At 38.3% G+C, this 25,819-nt stretch overlaps 3 protein-coding genes across 12 annotated transcripts; 2 read left to right on the top strand and 1 right to left on the bottom strand.

Annotated features, from left to right (window-relative positions):
• Positions 1–117: 117 nt before the first annotated feature.
• On the bottom strand, positions 118–4,570 carry LOC140788885 (zinc finger CCCH domain-containing protein 59). Its single transcript, XM_073138377.1, has 10 exons — positions 4,417–4,570; positions 3,993–4,266; positions 3,767–3,896; positions 3,549–3,668; positions 2,911–3,028; positions 2,150–2,580; positions 1,662–1,962; positions 1,017–1,113; positions 790–935; positions 118–652 (listed from the first exon to the last, which is right to left on the bottom strand). Exons 1-10 carry the CDS (start codon positions 4,495–4,497, stop codon positions 524–526), a joined length of 1,827 nt encoding a protein of 608 aa, XP_072994478.1. The 5' UTR covers positions 4,498–4,570; the 3' UTR covers positions 118–523.
• A 1,535-nt stretch (positions 4,571–6,105) lies between these two features.
• Positions 6,106–13,367, top strand: LOC140788886 (receptor-like serine/threonine-protein kinase ALE2). 9 transcript variants are annotated; one of them, XM_073138380.1, is made up of 19 exons: positions 6,106–6,605; positions 7,384–7,530; positions 7,610–7,738; positions 7,821–7,997; positions 8,077–8,199; positions 8,274–8,375; positions 8,475–8,594; positions 8,669–8,797; positions 8,876–9,004; positions 9,084–9,212; positions 9,286–9,504; positions 9,593–9,664; positions 9,730–9,825; positions 9,912–10,019; positions 10,181–10,552; positions 10,653–10,910; positions 11,252–11,641; positions 12,050–12,293; positions 12,383–13,367. In XM_073138380.1, the coding sequence occupies exons 1-19, from the start codon at positions 6,524–6,526 to the stop codon at positions 13,023–13,025; spliced, it is 3,669 nt and encodes a 1,222-aa protein (XP_072994481.1). In that variant the 5' UTR covers positions 6,106–6,523; the 3' UTR covers positions 13,026–13,367. The 9 variants fall into 9 exon arrangements, with proteins under 9 accessions (XP_072994481.1, XP_072994486.1, XP_072994480.1 ...); XM_073138379.1 differs by having other exon boundaries at positions 6,387–6,605; positions 7,381–7,530; XM_073138381.1 differs by having other exon boundaries at positions 6,387–6,605; positions 7,381–7,530; positions 9,739–9,825.
• A 353-nt stretch (positions 13,368–13,720) lies between these two features.
• On the top strand, positions 13,721–25,412 carry LOC140788887 (developmentally-regulated G-protein 2). 2 transcript variants are annotated; one of them, XM_073138390.1, is made up of 19 exons: positions 13,721–13,912; positions 15,078–15,173; positions 15,325–15,392; positions 15,616–15,692; positions 16,020–16,200; positions 16,660–16,716; positions 17,223–17,297; positions 17,764–17,883; positions 18,215–18,385; positions 18,633–18,746; positions 18,855–19,025; positions 19,259–19,336; positions 21,221–21,560; positions 21,986–22,079; positions 22,154–22,219; positions 23,617–23,778; positions 23,860–23,956; positions 24,722–25,047; positions 25,156–25,412. In XM_073138390.1, exons 2-18 carry the CDS (start codon positions 15,104–15,106, stop codon positions 24,845–24,847), a joined length of 2,067 nt encoding a protein of 688 aa, XP_072994491.1. In that variant the 5' UTR covers positions 13,721–13,912; positions 15,078–15,103; the 3' UTR covers positions 24,848–25,047; positions 25,156–25,412. The 2 variants fall into 2 exon arrangements, with proteins under 2 accessions (XP_072994491.1, XP_072994490.1); XM_073138389.1 differs by lacking the exons at positions 21,221–21,560; positions 21,986–22,079; positions 22,154–22,219; ... (2 more) ...; positions 24,722–25,047; positions 25,156–25,412 and having other exon boundaries at positions 13,804–13,912; positions 15,082–15,173; positions 19,259–19,708.
• The last annotated feature ends 407 nt before the right edge of the window (positions 25,413–25,819 follow it).

Here is a 25,819-nt window from a genome sequence, read left to right on the forward strand (position 1 = left end):
TATTCTACAGATGAATGAGCTGCATCAGTTTGCTAGTGAACAATTGATCGTTTGATTAAATTTGTCATTTTGGATTCAGATTTAGCATACAAACCATCACACCGTCTAAAAGATAAATTTTTACTAATGGAAAGAATTTATTAACTCCATCTGTTAGTCAATAACATTCTAATTTGGTAATCTAAGAATATTGAACGACGTACATGACCTCAGATCCATCTTTCAATATTGGACTACAAAAATATACAACTATCGCTTCAATCAGTCGTACCAGGTATTGGAGCTTGCTGCAGCATCTGCATCAGCAGTCAATACACAATACAGATCATGAAAATAATTGCTCATCAATCAAAACAACCAGCTATATAACTGCCGGCCCATGCTACAGCAGCATGTCTGGACCCCGAGATGCAGAGTTTCTCGTGTGTAAGAACATTGATACTGATGCATCATTACGCTTAATTAGTGTCCCGGAGAGTATAATCACATAAACCATCAGTAAGAAAGCAATGTTTGTCCGTGATTATCGAGCTGGATCAAATTCCCCAAATCCTTGCTTGAAAGCTTCCACCATCTGAACTTCTTCTTCCTTGCTAACCTTGCAATTTCTCCAATCAGCTCGATCTGGCATATTTGACAAGCCCGCCAAGACCTGCAAATTTTCAAACCAGGCAGCAAGAGTTAAGCACAAAGGCAAGAACACACATTGCACCTAAAAATTAAAAACAAGTTTGATGGTTTCTATGACAATTAAATACAATGAGAAACAAGAGCAGATCTATAACACACCTCACGCCCAAATTGGACTGGAAACTTCTCGTTGTCATCAACAGTATGCAGGAGTATTTTACCTTCAGGAACTTCGACATAAAACAAATTTGATTTGCCATTGTACTGAGATCTCAACAGTTTTCTACCTTGAGTAGAATCTTCATCTGTGAATAAAAGGATCATTAGTTATTGCAAATTAAAAAACAACATTTGGTCAACTATTGTTGATATTGTGAAAAGCTAACCTGTGTTCAGCACAGAAAATTCAAATCCTAATCTCTTGGCAGCTAAATTGAAAATCTTTTGGACACTGGATGCTTTAGATGATGGAATAGGAATAACCTGAACAATAGTAAATAAGAATACTGTTCAAAGAGAGGGAAATTTTGCAACATACACCAGCAATACCAACCAAATTATAAACTCAGCAATCGACTTAGATCATGCTCAGTATTCACATGTAAGAATGAAGAGAATCTTAGCACTATAGCCATGCATAAATACAAAGTGCGTTCACACATATCGGACTTGAACTTTTGAAACTCTTGAAAGCACGTGTATAACACGCGCGCGCGCGCGCACACACACACACACACACACACACATATATATATATATATATATATATATATAGAGAGAGAGAGAGAGAGAGAGAGAGAGAGAGAGAGAGAGAGAGAGAGAGAGAGAGAGAGAGGATTTGCAAGAAAAATATTAAATTAAGAAGTGTAGTGCCATGAGAGAAACATATCTCCTAAGATAATAAGTCCATAATCTGACCATTCAGGAACCTGTGTTAAATGATATAAGAGTAAACAGGAAAATATATAAATAGATTACATATGATATGTCAATATAAAGTCCAAATTTCAACAAGGCAAAATCATTCCTACCTGAAGGTTAGCATGAGGATTGTGTTGAAAAACCCACTCAAAGTATACAACTGCTTTACTTTGGTTCTTGAAATATGTACTAAGAGCCTGTTTGTACATTCCAAGTTCTGCTTCTGATTCAGAGGACATCATAAGGGTATTTGGACAGTGCTCAATTGGCAGCAACAATACATGGTTTTGGACAAGTGGACCCTTAGCAAGTGCACAATAGTAACTTTCTCCTATACTGAGTATGAGATGTGACTCAACATTTGGGCTTGATAAGCAGAACCAACAATTTCTTCCAGAACGCCTTTGATCACTGAACAATATGAAAATATGATTAAATCAATCTCTGAAAGAGCATCGCCAATAAAGGTATAATCTAAATTCATGAGAAGAACCATGTTACCAATAGATATGCTTAAAATTGTGCACAATAAAGTACCAAAGCATCAGGTGCAAAACAAGTGAAGAGAAAAATAGAGATCACAGAATACTCTACTAGCCTTTGAGATCTTGAATCCCTTGATAAACTAGCCCCATCCTCAGAAAGGCTGTGAACAAATTTGCAATCAGAACCCCTTTCACATTTTCCTTTGTTGAGAAAATCGAAACAAACATTTTTTAGATAATGCTCCCTAGCATCAGCATCATGTCTAAAGTGGCACTTATCCCCTCGAGAACAAGATCCTGAGGAGGTAAAATTGAAGCACAATTTTTGCCCATCTGCTCCACCTTGCCTTTGTCGTTTTTGTGAAACATCATAGCGCCAATACTGTGTGTCATCACTAGTGGCCGATCTTTTGGTGGCTTCCCCGACATGAGCCATTTTTGCTAAATCCTTATATGGTGACAAGGTGGTGTTTGGTGGCCTTGTGCAAATCTCTGATGTTGACATTGTAGATGCTGGAGTAGGAGAAAGGGCATGAATAAATCTCTGGGAAGCATGTAAGATACAGCAATAGTCATATTAATGCCTAAGCAATATCAAGCAAAAGAGAATCTCGGGACAGGATTAACAAAACAAAGTTACATTTTAAAACTTATTTTATACTTATGCCACATGATACGTTGTTCAAGTAATTGTAACACATAGATACTCTTTTGCATCAACAGATATGGCCATCAAAGGATAATACACAAAGCAGAAGAATTGACATGCATGCATGAGTACAGATACAAACAGTTTTTCGTGCGGATCTATGTGTATATACACAAAATAACAAACCTATATGAATATTTACTTGTATAAATAAATAAGATGCACCTGCTTATCTTTGTTTCCTACTATAGCCAGTCCAATAAAACGGGTTACATGTGCAGCCTCACTGTTAGAATAAGGTTCACGTGCATAAAATATGCCTTTGGTACCTGCTATGTGATACCTGTGCAGAAGAACAACCACATATCATTTCAACATTGTCATCCACTGTTCTTCTCCTATCAAATATAGGTGATTATATATGGCATATAAGGAGAGCAAGTAGCAGAACATGGATATCAAGTAAAGATGTCTCTGTAAATATAATCAAAAGAACAAACCCAGATGGACATGAAATGCTGTGCCAACTGGCACAGTCTGCATGACCGAGAATTGGATCATATCGACATCCTTCTCCCTCTCACAATTCTATGCCTGCCTCCTCATTGCAGTGAAACCCTTTCTCTAATATTCATCGCTACATACGTCCTCCATTGTTGGCCAAAGGGGTCATAGCAATGACCCAAGAATTCAGATAAGAATAAATCTCTCCAAATTTATGAGCTTCAATTTTATTTGATTAAGAAATTTAGTCAGTTAAGACCATTGTTGGATATAGAAACTACTAGTCATAACCAAAACTATTGCTCAGGGGAATAGCATGGGAAAAAGATACATTGACATTGAAAGTTTGAACAACTCACCGGGGCTTAATCTCTGCAGCTAACTCTGCTATGATAGGACTACACCCTGAAGGATCCATAACTTCAGTCGGAGCTTCCGAAGTATTAGCTCCATTTGCCAACCCAAGTGGCCATTCATTAGTAGCAACTAGTCAAGGAAACAAAAAACAACAGTAATAACAGTGATCAAAATTATTTCTTTCTTTTTCCCCCCTTCGAGGGTTGATGCAAAAGGATATCTCAAGAACAAATCTACTATCCCCGGCTCTTCTGCAAGAGCTCGCAGAGCGTCTACATCATCCACATTGTACCCACCACTCCCATCCAATCCACTCGAACTCTTCCCGGATAAATACACCACCGACAACCCTGCAATGATCGAATCCTAAGACTAAATATGACAAAAGAACGGACTATTTAGTAAATTAGGCTATCCAAGACGCATAACGAGGTAGAGCGGAAGACCTTTCAGTGCGAACTTGCCGCTGCCCTTCAACCAATAGAGATTAGGGCAGACCTCGATCCCATCGGTCTTGAATCCGCGGGAGGCGGCGATCTTGGCGGCCGGGGAGAGGAAGCGCGGTGCGCCGATGCCGTAGTCGCCGGTGAAGTAAGTCGGAATCGGAACGGCGGTGCGTCCCTCGAGGTACTCGGAGAGCTCGTCGACGCGGTCGGAAGTGTCAGGGAAGAACTGCCCGACACAGAGTAGCGCATCGAATGGTCCGGTAGATTGGTTCACCTGAAGAAGAACAGATTTAGGAAGAACGATTAGGGTTCCGACTCCATTCGACTAAAAATCCCAATATATATATATATATAGAGAGAGAGAGAGAGAGAGAGAGAGAGAGAGAGAGAGAGAGAGAGAGAGAGAGAGAGAGAGAAGAGAGACCGCGTTGACTCGTTTGAATAGCTGGCGGAGACGGCCAACGACATCGCCGCAGAGGAGGATTCGAGGAGGAGGAGAAGCCATGGGCGGGAGACGAAGTAGAGCGACGCGTCACCAACTCTCCACTCCGAAGTCTAGGGCTGGCTGGTAACGGATCTGGTTCAATTAGGGTTAATATAATGTTACCTCCGCACCCGCTAATAATATTATCGGACTCCTGGTCCTAACCCAATATTTAACTCAAAGCCTGGCCCTAATCGAACTCTCTGTGCATCCGAACCCATGAGATCTTAATCACTGTATTAACCTTAGATTAGCTTAGCGCTATTTTGAGAGTAAAACATAAGCTTTTATAATGCGAGCTATGTCATGGGAAGTAGAACCTAAATTAAATTTGTTAGCTAATCATAGGATTAGGTGCAGGTACACATGGATGCCTCAAGTTTCCACTTACTCATTAGTGGGCGTGATCTCCAATGCATTTTGATAAGGAACACTCGTCCTCTCTGTTCCCTCCCTTGCAAGTCAAAATAAAGAAATGGTCCACAAAAAGAGCATCAGAATCTCTACTTTATATACAATTCGTCTAGTATATAAATTATTCCTACTTCCTCAGATGAAGAGGACACCAAAACATTTTTGTTTGGAAACCAATCCCAGTGTCCGTCAAAATCAAGAACAATACATAACATACAATGGTCGGATGAGTTTAACTGGATTTGGATTTGGATTTGGATTTGGATTTGGATTTGGAGACAGTGAAAGATTTCTCAATAAAAATAATAAATAAATAAATGGGAGGCTTAGAATTAGGAGTTCGAGTCAGATGCCTCTACCACAAGTGCAATAGTGCATTTTGTTAGTGGTTTGATCGCACTACTAATTAGGAAAGCAGGAAGTAGGCCTTTTCGGGTACTTTTGATAGTGACACAAAGCATGGTATGCCGACGGTGGCCCACATTATTTCGCACACTCATAAATGAGAACAGAGGTGGAATTGGATTAAAATACTTATATCAACGCATGCGTCGGTTACAGGTAATGTAATAAAAGTGCAATATTTTATTTTTACTAGAGCTTATCCGCCACGTGATTTACACGCTGACTCACGATTAGAACGCACTAGAAAGTAGAGGAGAGAGAAAGTAAAAAAAAAAAAGAACTCAAATCCACCAACCACATGATGAAGGATCGGATCTTTAAAAGGTTAGTAGATAGATAAGAGGGATTATTAAGAGGGTAATCTTGTGAGCTTTGTGTACTGTTAACCGTCCACCTCAAACTTTATGCAACTCCACCGAACACCTAACTGATGAACCATCCTGACCTTGGATCTTGGGAGTTGGGTCTGTCTAAGTAGGTAGAATTATTTAAGTATGTTGTCTATTACCACCTGGAAGGAGTGATTTATTATTAGTAGGATATACTACATGGGTGTTAACTGTTAGAATTACGAGGTGCAAAATGGGATTTTTTTATAAAAAAATTCGTCGTAATACTACCCTGTCTTGGCCTCTGACCAAACATCGCTTTCCGTTTTCAAACGCAGCCCAAGTTGCACGCAAACGAAGGAAACCAAATGTCAGAATAGTTGCAAATTAAACCTCGCAAATCCCAACAACAAGTCTATTTAACTATTTGATGCACTTCACACCTCCATTTATTTATTCCTCTACCGAATCTTTGCTTCCTAATCAAAATACTGCAGTGAAACGCTACCTATACTACTGTCCCCGTCTCGCTGCCAACCTCTCTCTCTCTCTCTCTCTCTCTCCCTCCCCCCCGCCCCCCCCCCCTCTTGAGAGCTTCATCACCATGGTAGCTCTCATGGGTACTCTTATTTTCACCAGTTTTGATGATCTGTTGGCTGTTCGCTTCTGTTTCTGGACACCAATCGATCTTTGCGGACATGGATTTGCTTAAATTTGTCTCCTTTAGCGCCTGCCCATGTCTTATCCTTTGTGGGTGCGTCGTTTGCCATCTTTTCCGGGTTCTTTGGCTCATCTGATACGGTTAAGTTGGGGTGGAGGAAAGGATAGAGGGTGGATTTCATGAATAGGTAGTAAAATACTCGCCTCTTGGTTTGTCTTAGCGAGAGGAAGTCAGTAAGATGGGGCGGCGGGGGTGGAAGATTCCTTGCCTATGTGTTCTTGGCATCTTGCTGCTCCTTTTGACGATCCGTCATCCTAAAGGTAGGCAAAATTTGATAGCTCGATTTTGTTCAACTTGCTTCGTGTTTGCTATGCAATTACATGCTAAGATTGTTGACTATTGATGACTGTTTGGGTAGATGTTAGAATTGAGAATCATATTGTATGCCTCGTCTCATTTGTTTTGAAAGAAATTAGTTCAGATTGCGATCTCAGTGATAAGCACGAACCTTTTGATAATTTCATTTGTAAGTGATATAGATGAATGCTTTTGTTGTTTGTTCGCATAAGACTCAAGCCTACGTGGTGTCCAAGGAAGCAATTGAACCCATGATCTCTTGGATCAGAGGAGCAAGCCTCACCTACCATATTTAAGCTTGCGAAACCAATGTGGATAATTTCGTTATATGCGATTAATCCGTTGACATTGTTATTTGATTAGAAAATGAAATTCATGCTAGTTAAGGTTATATTAAATGCCTCAACTTCACCTTCTAATTTCTATCACAAAGAGTGCACAATTACCTACAAATTTTCTCCATGTATAGTAGAAATTTTTTGTATCTATCTTTTGATTTCATGAGCTACAACTACGGACAGGGATAAGATATTATTCACTGTAACTAGGCTGTGATACATCCAAGCTAGGCTATATTATGTACTCTAAAACTCCATTAAGTCGTGAGAAATGGTTGATTCAGTATTCCTGTTTTGGCACTGGTTAAAAATCATGCCCAGGCTCAGTTTTTTTTGTGGGGTATAATATGAACTGAGATTATAATAGTACTAATAAGTAATAACTTTTCATGTTCTCTAGCAGCGTCTCAGAAAACAACACATTTACCTTCGTTTCCTCGAAGAACTCTGCTATCTGTAACATCTGGGACTCCATCAAATGACATGAATATGGTATTCCATCCATCAAAAATTCTGGCTCCATCATTTCTTCCACCAGCAAGGATCTTAGGTTTGTCCTTAAAATCAGTTCTCCACTTAATTCGGGCTCCTTGTAGAGGGACGATATAATAGTTTGGGATTCCATGCAGGGTTTGATATATTGCCTTCTCCGGACATATCCCCTGTACTTCCTCATATCAAAGGGAGAGCATCCAGTCCAACATATCTTACAAAACCACAAGATGGATATGCACCTAGTCCAATAACGAACTCTAAAGGTAATCTTAGTTAAAATTTGTGATGCAGAAAAAAATTTCCTTGAAATCTAGGAGAACTGGATTAAGTTTAATGCTATATTAGGACCTGTTCATTATCCTCCTACTGGATTGGCTCCCAGTGCTGAACCATCGCCAAGTGTCCAAGCTGTAATACCATCAATGCAGCCTGCTGCTCCACCTGATCGTATTAAAAAGAAACCAGCAAGAATAGTATCTCCATCTGTGCAAAGTCCAGTGCCAAGTATTCCTAGTTGGATAGGTAAATTCTTTTCCTCTATTACTTGGTATTCTAAAATGTCAATTCAGTAAGTTCAGAATGAATTTGATCAATGTTGCAGGCCGTGATGTTTCTCCTTCCTATATGATTTCTCCATCTGCACGTACTGGAAACAGAGTGCCTGACTCTTCTCATGGGGAAGCACCTCATAGTAATCCTTCAGTCATAACACCGCATACAAAAGGCATGATTAGTAATAATATAATCATTTGATCATCTGTCAACAATTGCCTTATCTCATTTTGATTTCTTCACCAGTTTCACCATCTCTTCCACTTCAGCCTCCTGCAACTCTTCCAGCTGTTTCTGTTACCGCTCCACCTATGACACCATTTGCTCAGCATAGTAGCAATTTCCAGAGTAAGCATTTCAGCATCAATATGCTTGCGCCCTATAATATTGATGGTCATGCTAAGTTCCACTGCTTTCAAAGTTTAATTGATCAAGGCTGTGTCGCAGGGAGAGCATTTCCTCCAATACCCATTAGTTCTCCAATTAATAGTGATGGTGTACCAGCTGCTACATCTCCAAATGAATCCCCTAGCCATTTACTCCCAGTAAATAATTCAAAGCCAAGAGGTACTCTTCTCCTTAGTACATCATAGTAGAAGAAATTGAATAGCCTACTTGATGGTTTGATAGGACCATTGCAGGCGATGCTCTTTCTCCAACATCAGACATTTCTCCAGCTATTGATAGGCATAAGTATGGGATGCCAATTGCTGCATCTCCAAAGAAGTTGCACCAAGCATTATCTCCAAAGGAAAATGCACATCCAAAAGGTATTAAACTTCAGCAGACCAAGTCTATGGCTTCCTCTTCTTTTCTGACTGTGCAGATCTCGTAACATAAAATGGCAGCGCCTGCTATCTCTCCAACATCAAATACTTCTCCTGCAATCAATGGGGATAGGTTTGGGATACCAGATGCTGCACCTCCAGACAAACATTCTTCCCATTTATCTCCGGCTTATGATTCATCTTTTGAAGGTATGCTTCTTTCTGAGAAATCTTGACTTACTTCCTTTGTGTTGATAATGCTGTCATGATAATAATATATGATATGCAGGGCCTTCTACACCACCAACTATTTCTCCTGTCATCCATGTGAAGACATCTAACGCTCCAGTTGCTGCACCGTCATCTCCAAAGGAAATGCCCAGCCATTTATCTCCTGCAAATTCTTCACATGTGACAGGTATATTATTGTCAGTCAAAATTTTATGATGAGAAATCAGCAGTAGTGATAGGCAAACTGTGTTTCCATGCAGGTTCTTTCCCTGTGGTAAGCCCTGCTCCACATAAAGCTCAGAATCCGGCAGAAGCTACACGAGTGCCTTTCAGTTCACCCCGCTTATCTCCTGCAAGAACACTTCGTACACCTTCACCTGCTCCAGCAGTTTCATTTCACCGGATGAAAGGGGGAAAAGGAAAAAGAAGCCCTGCTTATGCTCCATCAGATCCATCTCCTTTACCATCATTTTCTCCAGGTTAGATACTTAGATATCTCATTGACAGTTTGTGATAAGTTCTAGCTCCCTTTGATGAGTCAATCAAAGGTTGTATTACTGTCTCTAGCTTCATCACAAGCTCCAGGAGTGTCTCCTAAGAACAGGCAAAAGCGTGATGCTCTGCCACCCTATGTTCAAGGTAGTAACTTGTAAAACAATTTACAAATATATTCTTTCTAAATTCTGAACGTCTCCTTTTAATAGGCCCTTCAGTTTCCCAGGCTCCATCTCATTCAGGAAATACTAAAAGAGTTCATTCTCCTTCTCCATCAATGTTATTGCCATCAACACAAAATAAGCGTATAAACTCTAAAGCATTCCTTATTTTATAGTGTTTTGTGGAGGTATTCATCTTAATTCCTGATACATCATTCTCATGTTGGCAGGGCCCATTCTATCACCTGTGCTCCCTCCCTATGGGTCTGCCTCAAGGAAGGCCAGAGCACCATCACCAAAAGCAATTCTTGGATTACCACCACCACCTCCTAATCTAGGTATGAAGGGAGTAGCATGTCTTTTTTTCTGTTCCCCTTAAAGTTTGAATATTCTGATCTTAAATAGCAAAAATATGGGAATACCGAAAAATTGATTTCATTCTTCAAGTCGATTCTCATTATATAAGGGCCCTCTCTATATAGTTTTGGTTTATGTGCAGATTGTATGCAATTACCATGCACAGATCCTTTGACAAATAGCCTTCCAGGATCAACGTGTACTTGTGTGCGGCCAATAAAAGTTGGGCTTCGTCTAAGTGTTGCACTGTACACGTTCTTTCCTTTAGTCTCTGAGCTTGCCCGAGAAATTGCATCTGGAGTACTCATGAAACAGAGTCAGGTCCGCATAATGGGAGCAAATTCTGCCAATGAGGAGCCTGAGAAGACAATTGTCCTCATTGATCTCGTGCCACTAGAAAAAGATTTTGCCCCTACCATGGCAATTTTGGTTTATCAGAAGTTTTGGCACAAACAGGTTTTCATAAACCCCTTATATTTTGGGGATTATGATGTACTATATGTTCTCTACCCAGGTCAGGGAGGAAGTTCTGTACTAATCTTTTGAGAAAACATTTACGAAAGTACAAAATTCCTAATTTTCTTGTCAATTCCTGAATATTGTCAACTATGCAGGCCTTCCGCCTTCACCACCTACACCACCCGGATACCTAACTGGCGATGATGGGGCATTTGGTAACAACTCGTCCTTGCATCCTTTTGCTGCTGCCGTGAGAAAAGGAAAAGAAAAACAGAGTGGCATAGTAGTAATTATTCTTCTGTCAGCAATTTTTGCATTGGTTCTGTCAGTTGGAGCTGCATGGTTTATACTGGTGAATTTTAGAAATCATTCCAAACTGCCTTCACCAGCTCCACCATTGGCGAAGGCATCAGGTAGAGAGATATTCTAATCATGCGCTGGCTATATTTAATCTTGCATAAATGTGGAGATTCCATAGACGCATGGAGTCCACTTGGTTTTCCTTTTCTTTTCCATGCAAAAAGGAAATATTATCTGCTTATCGATGCTAGATCTTAAAGTGCCATTAGAGATATTGTAAAAAGTGGTGTTTGAACTCTTTGCAGTAAATTTCTTTTCCAGCCACGGTTTCAGGGTCTCATTGTCTTGTTTGATAACATAATAGAAAGCACAGCATGAGCTGCATTACCAACACTTAGATTGCTTAACTCTTTGATGACAATTTTTTTTTCTAATTCTGTCACAAAATTTACAGGGGCTGCAGCCGTGGTTTCTGGAAGCAGGCCTAGTTCAGCATCAGCATCCTTCAATTCAAGCATTGCAACATATACAGGAACAGCAAAAACATTTAGCCTGACTGAAATGGAAAGAGCTACAAACAAATTTGATGATTCCAAAGTAATTGGTGAAGGTGGTTTTGGACGTGTGTATGAAGGTATTCTTGAGCACGGAAAACAGGTGGCAATAAAGGTTCTTAAAAGGGATGATCGGCAGGGTGGCCGAGAATTCTTGGCAGAGGTTGAGATGCTGAGCCGTTTGCATCACAGAAACTTGGTTAAGTTGCTAGGTATATGCACAGAGGAACATATCCGCTGTCTGGTCTATGAACTTGTTCCGAACGGCAGCGTGGAATCTCATCTGTATGGTAGGAACTAGACCCTGGTGCTTTTATTGCCATTAAAACTTTTGTTTATAATACAATAATTCCTTTTTGACTGCTGCTAAAAAATGCTTCCATTTAAGAGAGCACTCAACTGCAAGCTGAATTCTCCTTGGTCCTGAAGTAAAAACGATAGATCAACTTCTTTTCAATGGGCTTGGTTTTCATCATAAAAATTTGTCATTCTATCCATGTTTTCAGTAAGTCAAAATCTTTTAGTTTTGCAAACTTTTGGTGTTTGGACTGTAGGAGGGTACAGAGTTTAACTTGTTCCAACTTCTAGTGGTTTAATTCACCAATTTCTGGCTGTGGACTTCACATCTTTTTTGTTATAAATATTTTGCTAATTGCCAGCTTCTTTTCATAGCTAATTTGATAGTGATTTCTTATCAGGACCTGACAAGGAAACTGCTCCACTTGATTGGGATGCCAGGCTTAAGATTGCACTTGGTGCAGCTCGGGCTCTAGCCTATCTGCACGAAGACTCGAGTCCTCGTGTTATACATCGTGATTTCAAGTCCAGCAACATCTTGTTGGAGCATGACTTCACTCCTAAAGTTTCTGATTTTGGCCTTGCCAGATCAGCTCTTGGAGAGGGAAATGAGCACATTTCAACCCGTGTTATGGGGACTTTTGGGTATGTGTATTCAAAACATGATTCTTCTCTTGCTCCTTATTGATTATTTTGATGTTTTGACTGACCTAGTCACGCTTTTCTTTTCTTAGCTATGTTGCTCCTGAATATGCAATGACAGGGCATCTTCTTGTCAAGAGCGATGTTTACAGTTATGGTGTTGTCCTTCTGGAGCTCCTCACCGGGCGGAAACCAGTAGATATGTTGCGGCCTCCAGGGCAAGAAATTCTAGTCACTTGGGCTCGTTCATTTCTCACAAATAAGGATGATTTGGAGATGATTATAGATCCATCTTTCGGCACTGCTGTTCCATTTGACAGCGTGGCTAAAGTAGCAGCCATTGCTTCTATGTGTGTTCAGCCTGAAGTTGATCAACGCCCATTTATGGGTGAGGTTGTTCAAGCCTTAAAACTGGTGTGCAATGAGGGCAACGAGAATAAAGGATCAGAAAGTGGCAGCCGAGAAGAGTCACATCGAGAGGACATGGAGATAAGGATCAGTACAGGTTTGGATGGAGAGCTAGGTAGGGTGCTATCTGTGTCCGATATGCTCAGTACATCAGCAAGGTTTACGAGGGATGTCTCTGGTTCTTTCCGAAGGTATTCAAGCTCGGGCCCTTTGAGAACAGGTAGAGGTGAGCAATTTTGGGATAGAGGGAGAGGCTTGTCAACAGGAAGCTCGAGTGAACGTGGAGCTGAACAAAGATTTGAAACAGGTTTTAGTGGTAGTGGATGATATTTCTTTATAGGACTTTGATTTTCCTTCGATAATAAAGATATGCACAGAGAATAAGCAAATTGGCTTCAGAGCAAGCAAAGGTCGAATATTGGAAGACCGAATTCGATTGGATTCAGATAACACCATTGCTGGAGCTTGATTCTTTAGCTGCCTAGATATAGTTGGAACTGAATAGAAGCTGATACTTAATCTAAGTCGTTTTTCTTTTGATCCCTACTACCACTACTGACTTTGTATTTAGAATGTGCTAATGGTTTGTGCAGTTATCCTTTCTTCTGACTTCATAGAAGTCCTGTAACGTTATTTTTTGCTCAAATGAGAAAAGTTTTTCCTTCAGAATCTGTTGCAATTTCTCAGTTACTTACTTTGGTGATTGCAATGCAATTTTTCTTCGTTTCTTCTCTCATTATTATGATTATTATTATTTTGGTGGCTATGTACTTCACAACTGTCATTGCTGTCTAATAAATCATGGTAAATGCTCCGTTTGACCGTTTCCCCCAGTAGCGCGCGTAAATACCAACAGTTGTTCACATGAGAATCGAACGGATAGATTATTGGGCTACAGCGATGGTACATTTTCTTTTTCCAACCTTCGTATATATCTTTTTAGGATTAAAAAAATAAATAAATCTAAAACTATACTTTTCTAAAATATCTTAATAGGCCCAGAAATAACCAACGGATAAAGTGCCCTGATAGGCCCAGAGTTTGGTTTTAGTTGGGCCGCCTTGTGGTAAAGTTAAAAGCCTCGGGTCGTCATCCCCGATCTCTTACGGCTTGTGCTGCCGTCTCCGCTCCGCACCATAAAGGGAAGAGCTCGCGTTCCCTTTATTACTCTCACTACCCGGCGGCGATCTCTCTTTTGTCTTGCTACTTTTTAAGTAAGTGCGAAATCCTAGGATCTGTCTCAACCTCTTTTATCGTCTTTTACTGCTTTCGATCCTGTCCCTGATTTGTTATCCTCCTGCATTCGGATGAGGAGGATGTGCTTGATTTCGTCCTTTTTATTTTTCTCTCTTTACTCTTTTGATGGGGGAGAAAAACTGATCTGTCTAAAATTGTTCGTTGGTAGCAAATTCTATGAATAGTAGAAGGTATGTTAATCAGATTAGTCATCAAGTGAGGGGGGATAAGAAGACTGGATAAGTAAGACTGCGAGAGGTCAGAATTAGGCTCGGTAAAGAGAATGGAAAAGAAAGGATTTTGATTGGTTTATTCCCTTTTCCTTCAAATTTTAGAGTTTATTTAGTTATAGTGGTTGTAGAGAAGATTTAATAGTTGTCTCATGAAGGAAGATAGGATTCCATTTGGGATCACTGATCAGGGGATCACGAAGAAAGAAAACACATTGGTTTGGTGATCGCCGAGACTAGAAATTCTAAATGACATAAGATGCTATATTATATTCTGTAGTTGTTTTTGAGGAAGATACTCCTTAAAACATTAGTCTGCAAAGTAAAAAAAAAAAACAGAGATCTCTTTGAACATCAGTGACATGCTTTAGTTCTGTATGCCTATATTATGTTTAAGTTATAAGGTAATTTTTGTAAAAGTTATGTCGAGGACAGAAGTTGACTATTTTTGAACATCTATAGAGCATCAACAAAGGAATAAAATGCAGTATTGTCCTGCAAATTTAATACTTGTTAATCTTGTAAGTATGGTTCTTGCAAGTCTTACAACTTGATTTTTCCATCTATTTACATTATTTAGATATTATTTTCCTATCTCCTTTTTAAAATTCAAAGAGTGCAACTTGATGGGTTTTGATGGAATTTCTTGTGTTAGGAAGTAGAGATTCTATTTAGAATGACATATGGGTGTCAAGTTAAGCATTTAAATACTTGATAACATAGTATTGTTGCCACAGAGTCCATTGACTCCTTTCATTTGGTTTTTCAAGATTTTACCTTTTCTATAACCTTTACAGGTTCCTATCTTTCTTATATGTGTTCTGCATGTTATTTTTGTTCTAACAGTGACTCCCTTTAGGCTTTTCAATATGAGATAGGCCAATTTGTGAACTAACTTCTTTCTTTTGTCCAGTCAGTTGTATTTAATACAAAATAAAGATGGGTATCATTGAGAAGATTAAAGAGATTGAAGCTGAGATGGCACGAACTCAGAAGAATAAAGCCACAGGTCTTTTTCATCTTCTTTTTTTTAAATTTTTTTTATCTCTGTTCATTGTTCCTTCCATGAAGATTCTTATATCCTTCTTGGGTTCTCCTTGACTGTCTGTAAAAATTGTTTGTTGAAATTACTTTCCCTTCTATTTTCACTTGTCATACAGAGTACCATCTTGGACAACTGAAGGCAAAAATAGCGAAGCTGAGAACACAATTATTAGAGCCTCCAAAGGTACTTGCACAATTGCCGAGCCTTCTCATCCATAGCTAAGATATAACCAACAACAAAGATATGTTAAATCAGTATATATATAATGAAAATTCATGCGTAAATATATTCATGGTGGGAGTATAAGTGGGCATTAACAGTTATGATGATGAATTATTTTTTGTTGAAAATACTACAGTGATCTTAAAGCACTGATCTAATGGTGAACCTTGTTGTTGTTATTCAGGGTTCTAGTGGAGCTGGAGAGGGTTTTGAAGTTACAAAGTTTGGCCATGGCCGGGTTGCATTAATTGGATTTCCTAGGTTTGTCACAATCTCTTACCTATCTAATTAGAGAGGATAAAGCTTCTTGATAGAAATTCTAGTACTTTGTAGATCCATGAAAATGAGGTTATCTCCAAGAAGAGAAGTTGGATTTCTTAGACATTATGTAAAATGGTGCTCGATATGTAAGCTCATTGTTAGAATTTATTAATTAACAAATGGTCAATTTGAATGGAATGCTTGTATAATATTTAGGGTAAATGTCAATCATTGCCAACTTCTTAATGGGTTTATTAGGTAACTTTCTATTTCCGTGCACTGAGATCTTGTTCTCACTAAGCTGGTTATGTTTCTTTCTTTTGACAGTGTGGGGAAGTCGACACTTCTTACTTTATTAACAGGAACACACTCTGAAGCTGCATCATATGAGTTCACAACACTTACCTGCATTCCTGGCATTATTAACTACAATGACACTAAAATCCAACTTCTCGATCTTCCTGGAATTATTGAAGGAGCTTCCGAAGGCAAGGGTCGTGGTAGACAGGTATAGTACAATGTGCCATTTTGTCTTAGTCCCATGATTCATTTTGATGAGAATAATGGCTGTTACTGTTCTCTGTAATTTGTTTTGGGATCTTTATGAATTAACTCTTTAGCATGAATTGCTGTTCTGATAAAGTATCATGACATTGACAGATTGACCGATATAGTTATTTTTTTTTCAACCCCTTGAATTAGTTTAAATAATATAACAAATAACACGAGGAGAGGAGTGATAATCCAAAATTAAAGATAATTCAAAAAATTAGGCCTAGATTAGTGACAATGGTGATAATTGATCATTGAAGTATTTGTTCATGATGTTGTAGGCTCATACCCTGTAGTTGACTAATGAAGCCCTTATCATTGAAAGACAAAGTAGAGGATGATCACAAATTCACTAGCAGTGATCTAAAGTGTTTTTGCCTTCTTCTATTGAGTCTAATAACAGCTCTCTTTTCAGGTTATTGCTGTTTCAAAGTCATCAGATATTGTGTTGATGGTTCTTGATGCCTCAAAAGTAAGTTTAATCTGTGTTGCCATGCTCCTTTTCCTTTAGTACTTGTGCAATTGATTGTCTCTTTTTATATTGCTTGGTCCTTATTGTATTGGTCACACCAATGAATATCTATGGAGAGTAGGACACCCTATTAGCAGAGTGCACAATTGCCCATGACACATCATTTCGGGTGCACTGTGATTCAAAGTCTGGCAGTGGTAATATGAGGGCTGTGCAATTTTCATTTGTATGGCCACAATGCTGGGATAAGATCTGAATGGTAATACGAGGGCCGTGCAATTTAAATCGAATGTTCTAGTCAAGAAAAGCTACACATATTATAGACTCAAATTCTTTGTTCTACTATTCAGTTCCTTATACATATTTTGTAATTGCTTGATGACCTATAGCCCAAGGGTTTAGCTGCTAAATACATGTTTTTTTGAGTATGCTCTTTGTGGATTCTCATTATATTACTTTCTAGTTTCTCTATCTTATACATGCTTGACATTCTGAGATGTTTTCAGAGTGAGGGACATCGCCAAATACTAACAAAAGAACTGGAAGCAGTTGGATTGCGTCTGAACAAGAGGCCACCCCAGGTATGGTTATCTATTTACTGTATTTCAAATGCCTTCACAACTTCAGTTTTGGTAGCTAGATTTGTTATATTTTTATGATTGTATTCAATATGGACTACCCAATTTCTTGCAAGTAAATTTTAATTTTAATACTTTACACGTCTTTTGTTTATCTAATGCCAAAGACAATTTTAAACAGATATTTTAGCCCTTCTCCTGAGAATTGTAAAGTACTTAGAACTAACTTATTATGGGTTGAACCCAACTTCTCACCCTTCTGGAAGTAATTGTGTTGAAACTGTTTGTGGTTCCTTGTAGCATTATGTATTGTTATCTTCATTGTTTGCTATCATTGTTTTACATTGTCGTTTTTTTTATTGGATTTGTCTCTTGCTTACTTGTTCCATTTTTGGTATATTATACTCGGATTGTTTTGATAATTTTGAAAGTCCTTTTTTGTATCATATATGTTCATTTTTACCTGCAGATATATTTCAAAAAGAAAAAGACTGGAGGGATTTCCTTTAACAGCACACTTACTCTGACACATGTTGATGAGAAGCTTTGCTACCAGATATTGCATGAGTACAAGATACACAATGCAGAGGTATCCTTGTCATTGATTTTGTCATGTCATTTGTTTCAAGAGTTTGCAGCAATGTATTCTCCGTTAAGAAAGAATGAGAAATTAATTTGAGCATACTATTGGTGGATCAGGCCATCTTTATGGTAATATTTATACACAATAATTGGTGGATGATCTTTCCCTTATACAAAGTTATTGTCTATCGCACTTGCCCTGTTGCTTAAGTAAGACTGGTAATCTGGTGTCTACTCTGAATTTGCGTGTTTTTGTTGGAATGGTAATAGTATTCATGTACTCTGATAATGTCTCAACACTGTTATTGTTTCTGAACTTATTATTCCCATGCTTGTAGGTTCTATTTCGTGAGGATGCTACTGTGGATGATCTCATTGATGTCATTGAGGGGAACCGCAAGTACATGAAGTGCATTTATGTTTATAACAAGATTGATGTCATTGGTATTGATGATGTGGACAAACTTGCCCGTCAGCCCAATTCAGTTGTCATCAGCTGCAATTTGAAGGCAAGTTTCGAGAATTTTCTATTTCTTTTATCCTGTACCTCTTCTAGTAGTTATATCTTATCACTGGGATTTGCCTACCTTTATTAATCACACAGGCAAAAGCCCATAATTTGTAAACAAACAAAAGCAAAAAATATCTTAGTAACTGGATCTGATTACCAATCCACTGGTTTCTACTTTCTACACAGATTCTTTTCCTTTTGTCTAATTGGAGCTAGAAGTATTTATTTTTATTGCTATGTTACAGTTGAATTTAGACAGACTACTAGCGAAAATGTGGGAGGAGATGGGGCTTGTGAGAGTCTATACAAAGCCTCAGGGCCAACAACCTGATTTTACAGATCCAGTAGTTCTTTCTACTGTAAGTTGTATTATTTTATTTTTAATACTTTTTCTCTGTGGAATATGAATGGAACTCTTTCCTGCTTTATTATTGCTGATTGGCATTTTGTTTTTGTGATCTTATCAGGATAGGGGTGGCTGCTCAGTGGAAGACTTCTGTAATCATATACACAGGAGCTTAGTTAAAGATGTGAAATATGTACTTGTATGGGGAACTAGTGCAAGGCACTACCCACAACATTGTGGTCTTCAACATGTTCTTCACGATGAGGATGTCGTTCAGATAGTAAAGAAAAAGGTGATTTTCTTTGCCTCGTGTGCTTAACCTTTTCTGATGACCTTTTGAATCATTTGTAATTTACCATATATTCATGTGAGAACTATACAGCTTAATAATTTCTGTTAGATGCTGAAGACCTTTTACAGCCCTCTTTAGCCCACATCACTTAGTCATCGAGGCTCTGGGAACTTTTGCGTTGACTGAATGCTTAGATGCGTTAGAGAAACTAACTGTGTTCTACATCCTCTCAGGAAAAGGAGGATGGGGGAAGAGGTCGGTTCAAGTCGCATTCGAATGCGCCGGCCCGTATATCTGACAGAGAGAAGAAGGCTCCTCTGAAAACATGATATCTTGCATCTCCAAGAGTGATTGCAGTGTTAAATCTAGGGCTGATCTCTGTCCTTCCACTCTGTTGGACAAAATCTTGAACAAGCAGCGGATAGACATATCCTGGGGAGCTGAAGTCAAATACCTCATGGTTTAGCTCAAGCAAATTTTGATCAAGAGAGAAGGAACTACATATAAAAGCTTATACTATTGTTTGTATTGTCTATGAATTATCCTGCAAGACCAATAATTTAGAGAGCTTATGGTAGTCTAAAATGACAATATTTGCTGCTTATGATGATGAGTATGTATTTGTAATGTGTCTGATTAATTCAACATGCCATAATTATAATGACACTGCTATTAGTCTGCTATTAGTCTGTTATCTATATATTTGATGCATTATTTTAATCTAGGATGAGTGACAAATACCATGCATATACATGCGTGAAGTGCTCAGATTACCTATTTTGTTAAATATGCCTGATTAAAACGTGGCAGTACCATCTTCCGTCCACGTGGAAAGAGGGACTAGGGAGTCGGGAGGACAATAGATATCAATTGGTACTTATTTGTGAATAACATCATAGCTCTTCGTCAATAATTTAGTATTTTATAAACTGAAATACTAAAAAATTATTTATATTTTAACAAATTTAGCTAGTATTTTTAATATCATGAAGGATAATTTTTATGCACTTATTAGACTAGACTGACTGGTATTATGTCCACGCTATTACTTGGTGACAGTACGGATAGACCAAAATTGGTCCAAGTTTCATTCCAACACTAATTGTCAGGGTTTGCTGGATGGTGTAGTCGTGCTCAACTAAGGTTGATTAGATGGTTCTGCAGATCAGAGCATAGGAAACACCTTCCATTGAAGCCAAGACAGGGGATGTTGTGCTCTTCTTTTAGACGTGTTTATGCTCCGCCGCCATGATCATCCCCTACGTATTCTTTGCCAATGCAATCAATCTATACACGGTTACTGCAGTGGGGTATGCATTTCGATAATGCTGTGATCTTTCTGTCTACCGAGACAGAGAAAGAAAGGTAAATAGCTTATTATAAAACTAAGCTAGTTAGCTAGGGGCGATAAAAATTGGTTCTACCTCATAAATTTAACTTTTAAATAGATAGATTTCTCATATAAACCCTATTATTAAATGAGTTATATTTATGTTTATTAAATCAACAAGTTTAATCCGTTTATATTCTAACCTGTCTATGATATAATAATTTATTTATAGTCTAACTAATTTGGTTATAATATAGAAAAAAAATTATATTTATAATGTGAATAACTCGTATAAGTTTTAATAACTTGTGCTTCTCGAACTCATTCATGACTCTGTACCCTATTTAATAAACGAAGCATGTTCTTATTTAGAAATTTATAATAAACGTATTATATATTTGTATCTAAAAGAAAAGTCAAAGGCGTAGATCGAACGACGTGCGCCGAGAGGACCAGTATTACCATCCTCGTTAAAACTTAAAAGGATGACGTGGTCGCTCCCAATTGGCTATAGGGAACCCCCACACGTCACGGTAACCTCGCTCCTCTCTACCTATTCAGATCCTCCGCGGTGAGATTGTGATATTCTCCTCCGCGTCCTCCGGGTTCTCTCTCTCTCTCTCTCTCTCTCTCTCTGCTCGAGCTCGAGCTCGAGATGGCGCAGTCCTCGTCAACCTTCACCCTTCTCGTCTGCGTAACCTTAGCTCTCCTCCTCCTCCTTCTCCTCTCCTCCTTCTCACCTAGAACTCCCCACCACCGCAACCGCAGCCCCCGCCGCCTCAAGCTCCGCTCCAACTTCTCCTCTTCCCCCTCCTCCTCGATCCCCTTCGACCCCCTCATCGCTGACCTCGAGCGCCGTTTAGAGGACAAAGCGTGGGAGACGGAGCACTTCAACCTCCCTAATTCCGGCGAGAGGAAGCCGAACTTGACCGAGTGGGAGGATTTCGTGGAGGCGGAGGATTACATCAACGACGAGGAGCGATTCAACGTCACAGGTCGCGTGATCCTGCTCTTTCCTAAGATCGATGTTTCCCCGGCTGATGGATTTATCTCCTCCGAGGAGTTGACCGAGTGGAATCTCCATCAGGCGGCGAGGGAATCGATGCATCGGACCCAGCGCGAAATGGAGCTCTATGATAAGGATAGGGATGGATTCGTTTCCTTCCATGAGTACGAGCCCCCAAGCTGGGCTCTTGGATCGCACGGTCGGTGAGATCTAGATCTTTTGGCATATTTTCTTTAGGAAATCTTTAATTAATGTATTGATAGCAGCGGGCAATTTAAGTTGAGGAATTTTCTCTAGAAATAATGCTTTCTTGCTGTAATCCTGAGTAAATTTATGGAGCTCTTTTATAACTTTGCTTACATTTTAAATTATGCTTAGCTTAGCTCGTTATATATATAACGTTAATCTAGAGTTAAATTTCTTGTTTCTTTAAAAGAACTCTTTTGTTCAGCTGGGGTTGTGGGGTGGGGATTGCAAAGGCACCTCTTTAGCATGAATTGATTGGAGTTACAATGTTTGGGGTCCGATAGGATATTGTAATCCTGTTGTTAAGTATACTTGTATACTCTTTTTTTTATGTGCCTGAAAAACATATCTTAGTCTTGAGCTTTAATGTTTCACCAGGCAATTCTGATAAATTAGGTTGGTGGATGGAGGACCATTTCAATGCTTCAGATATTGATGGGAATGGTCGCCTAAATATAACAGAATTTAACGAGTACGTATTTAATTTATAGATATCAAAATCTCATCTTTGTCTTGTCCACTAATTATTTGGTGACGTATCTCCAGCTTCCTTCATCCAGCAGAGAGTGGTAACCTGAAGCTGATCCAATGGTTGTGTAAAGTAGAAATAAGGTGCATTCCTTTCTATTTCTATTCTTCCTGTTATTTCAATATTTTGATTTTTCTTCTTTGACCCGCATACTAAACCTATATCTTTTCCAGTGCCTCAGCATGTTATCTAACTACATTGGGTTTATTATTCAAATCCTGCTTGGAACATTTGGAGATTTTTGTCATCTTTTAGGATCCTGTTACTTATTTTCTAAATTGATACATCTAAAATGTTAAAATGTTGGCCTGCCTCTTTGTCAAGTACATTATCCATTTATCCCACATCTTGTTGGAATATAGTATAAAGATCCACCAAAATAGCGATGCTTATTTTGGAGCAGTCAGTTGCTTATTCCTGTCTCAGAACAGAGTGCTTATTTATGTGGTTGACAAGGAAGGAGTCGATCTATATAACAATGCATTACATGTAATCTCACTGAACTGTTACTTGTTTGACCTTTGCTGGATAAAGCTGAAAGGAAACATATACACATCTTCTGGTAATTTGTCTTTGCACAGATAGGGAAAGATGCACATTTCAAATATCCACCATTGGTTTCTAGCTATCATTTTCTTTTTCTCTTTCTTTTCATGTTTGATCTTGGACAACTTTTAATTTCTGATTTTGACATGTTTTGTACAACTAATCATTGTACTTAAGAACGCTGTATCTTCAAACACTTCCTCACACAAAAGATTCTACAAGTACTTACCAACACAGAATATATTTGTGCCTTGCCAATATATTTTAGTCATTGTAAGATCGGTATTAGGAGTTCATTCAAAAGATGATGCAGGGAATTTGCTAAGTTGGACCACTGATTTCTCACTTGTGGCTTGTTTATGGCCAGAGCTTTTAGTACTTTCTCTAGATATGCAAAATAAGGAAATCTAAGAGGTAGAGCTCTTGGGCTCTTGGCTATGTTATGAAAGACGAGACAGTTCAAGATGTTCTGCCATATTTTTGAAGAAAGAAAGATTGCCCTGGCTGTTACTATATATGGTAATGTTGCGTCATCTGTGACTTCAATATCCCTTACTTACAAGGTACTTAGCTGTGTCATACAAATGGATAGTTTACTCTTGCTATAAGGTAGACTGGAGTTTAATTTCATAGTAAAGTTTCATTGCTAGTAACACTCTTCTCACCAAATTATTACTTCTGTCACATACCTCTATCCACTAGGTAGAGAGGTAGGGGACTGAGTACAATTAAAAGGATTTGTGCACAGTGTATATAACAATGTCTGTTTTTATCGAACATGTTATAATGTTGAAACCCTTATTAGGGCTCGATTCTTTCAATGACGAAATATACTATTATCACTATATTTTTCTTTAGGGTTATGTGCCTTTTGGTAATTCTAAAAGGAACACTCAAGTGTAATCATTTACTGTGTTTTATACTTTTCATTTAGGGAAAGGGATAAGGATGGAGATGGCAAGCTAAATTTCCAAGAATACCTTGGTGGATTGTATGACTCCATGCGGGATTATAATGAAGTTTTCAATTATTCCGATGCTGCAACAGTGGTACATGGAAAGAAGTTATTTACACAACTTGACCTGGACAATGACGGGTATACATCTAGAGCTGCTTCATCAAGCTCAACTGAAGAAACTTATATTGAGCATTTATTATTGGTTCCTTTGTCTTTCAGATTTATATCAGAAGATGAACTCAAACCTGTAATTGACAAACTTCATCCAACAGAGCGCACTTATGCAAAGCAGCAAGCTGATTATGTGATCTCAGTGGTATGAGTAAATTAACTTTTCTATAACTTTGCTCATAATATTTGTAGATTCTTTGCAACATTATAAACTATGTGGCTTTAGCATTATGTATGTCATCACACATTTCCTTCTTTCTCAAAGCGTAACCACTCTTCACTCAAAAGTCAAATATCAAATGTGCTACACAGAGAATCTTTTCATATTTGTCTCATTTTATATTAATCATAGCATGTCTTTCATTATGTCTTTTCCATTTATTAGTTTCAAAAGCTACAATTTTTTTTTAATCTTGAGTCTGAAATCAGTAGCAATTAAATGTCTCCTTTTCTTAATTTATCCTCCACATTATGGAAGTCATGGTACTTGTAATCGGTTAGTTATTAACAAAGAGCATGTGGTTTGAGGCTTATTAATAATATAAAGCTTTCACACTCAGATGCACGCCTTCTCTTTTTTAACCTATTTTAGCTAGGAGAATAAGGTAACCATCATTTCTCACAAAAGTTTGGATACATTTTATATACATGAAAAACTTTTACCTTTTTAATCTTTTGTGTTTTATTTTCTTACCTTTAGGATAATTAGTGCTCTCAAATATAATAGAAGTACACTTGGGATGAGCATAGAAACTGAGACGTGTATTTAGGCATCCTCTAAGCTAGTTCGCCATATTCCCTACTTGTAGACTAGATAAGTATGACAGAGAATGTACCCATCTGTTATATGCTAGGTATGAAGCTTTATTATCTTTTTGAATGATTCAAAGAGCCTTTCACATTACTGCAGGCTGATTCAGATAAAGATGGGCGCTTAAGCTTGAAGGAGATGATCGATCACCCGTATGCATTTTATAGCACAATTTTCAGCGAAGAAGAAGAAGATGATGATTATTTTCACGATGAATTCCGTTAATATGCTTAGGTGAACTTTTCAGCTGATGTTGTTTGGGGGGAAAAAGAGTTGCTTTTGCATGCATTATTACTGGAAATCCATTGCTCGCAGGTAGGAGGATAAGAACATCACAGATAGGCACACATTCTTTTTAATGATTTCTGCATCATAGGCAATTAAAAAGTCTGTTGGCTATTTTAACCTTCACCTAATTAAGCAAGGTGAGATTCTCTTATTTTATTTTATCCAGTCATATACTGTTGAACTTTTGATGACTGCTGTTAATTCTATGAAGTTTGATTTTAAGATGCACAATTTCTCCTTGACAGGCCAAGAATTCTGTCGCTCCAAATTCCATCAGCCAATTACTTCCAGTTTTCAGTTGGTAGTCACATGTTAAATTACCTTCTTTTACTCATTGAGTACTGAGAGGATCACCTGCTGATTGCACATATGTACACTATTCTGGATGGGTAATTATACGACTTCATTTGTATAATTCTGTAATGGTTTTGGTTTCTTCATATTTTGTTGTAAGAGGAGTTGTTTAATTTATCTTATTAAACTAACGTATTTGGATTTGCAATTTGTCATTTAACGTGATCAGTTATCATAGTGTTGTTTTATTTGCTCGGTATTTAGAATTTCTCTGTTCTTAGTTGAACATTTATCCTGAGGATATCATCATCTTCTTGTCTATCAAATTATTCGTCCCGTCTCCTTTTCCTACTTGGCTGTCATCATAGACCTTTTCAGTTCTCAGTGATTGTACCATTGCCATCTCGCTTTCCAAAGTCGAGCACTATTTGGGGCCACTTGCTATTTAAGCTTGCATGACTCTTAAACTGAACGGCCTCTGCTCATGAAATCTGGAGCTCACCCAAATCACTTGCAATTTTTTTTAGGAGGCGTTTGATTGTGGAAGAACTTCAAACTAGTTTAGGAATGCTCAAATATTAAATATGCTTAACAAAGTTTATATTAGTATAAATT

Source organism: Typha latifolia, chromosome 5 (genome assembly GCF_019914945.1).
Source record: "Typha latifolia isolate L0001 chromosome 5, TyphaL0001v2, whole genome shotgun sequence".
Classification (NCBI taxonomy): domain Eukaryota; kingdom Viridiplantae; phylum Streptophyta; class Magnoliopsida; order Poales; family Typhaceae; genus Typha; species Typha latifolia.

Excerpts from the sequence above, each read along its gene's own strand:
- LOC140788885 (XM_073138377.1), bottom strand. The coding sequence starts at position 4,497 with ATGGCTTCTCCTCCTCCTCGAATCCTCCTCTGCGGCGATGTCGTTGGC. Across the intron at positions 2,581-2,910 it reads TAGGAAACAAAGATAAGCAG|AGATTTATTCATGCCCTTTC; the intron begins GTGCATCTTATT and ends CATGCTTCCCAG. Across the intron at positions 1,963-2,149 it reads AGGGATTCAAGATCTCAAAG|TGATCAAAGGCGTTCTGGAA; the intron begins GCTAGTAGAGTA and ends CATATTGTTCAG.
- LOC140788886 (XM_073138379.1), top strand. The coding sequence starts at position 6,524 with ATGGGGCGGCGGGGGTGGAAGATTCCTTGCCTATGTGTTCTTGGCATC. Across the intron at positions 8,595-8,668 it reads AAATAATTCAAAGCCAAGAG|GCGATGCTCTTTCTCCAACA; the intron begins GTACTCTTCTCC and ends GGACCATTGCAG. Across the intron at positions 9,213-9,285 it reads AAATTCTTCACATGTGACAG|GTTCTTTCCCTGTGGTAAGC; the intron begins GTATATTATTGT and ends GTTTCCATGCAG.
- LOC140788887 (XM_073138390.1), top strand. The coding sequence starts at position 15,104 with ATGGGTATCATTGAGAAGATTAAAGAGATTGAAGCTGAGATGGCACGA. Across the intron at positions 17,298-17,763 it reads TGAACAAGAGGCCACCCCAG|ATATATTTCAAAAAGAAAAA; the intron begins GTATGGTTATCT and ends TTTTACCTGCAG. Across the intron at positions 19,337-21,220 it reads TATCTGACAGAGAGAAGAAG|GACAAAGCGTGGGAGACGGA; the intron begins GCTCCTCTGAAA and ends CGCCGTTTAGAG.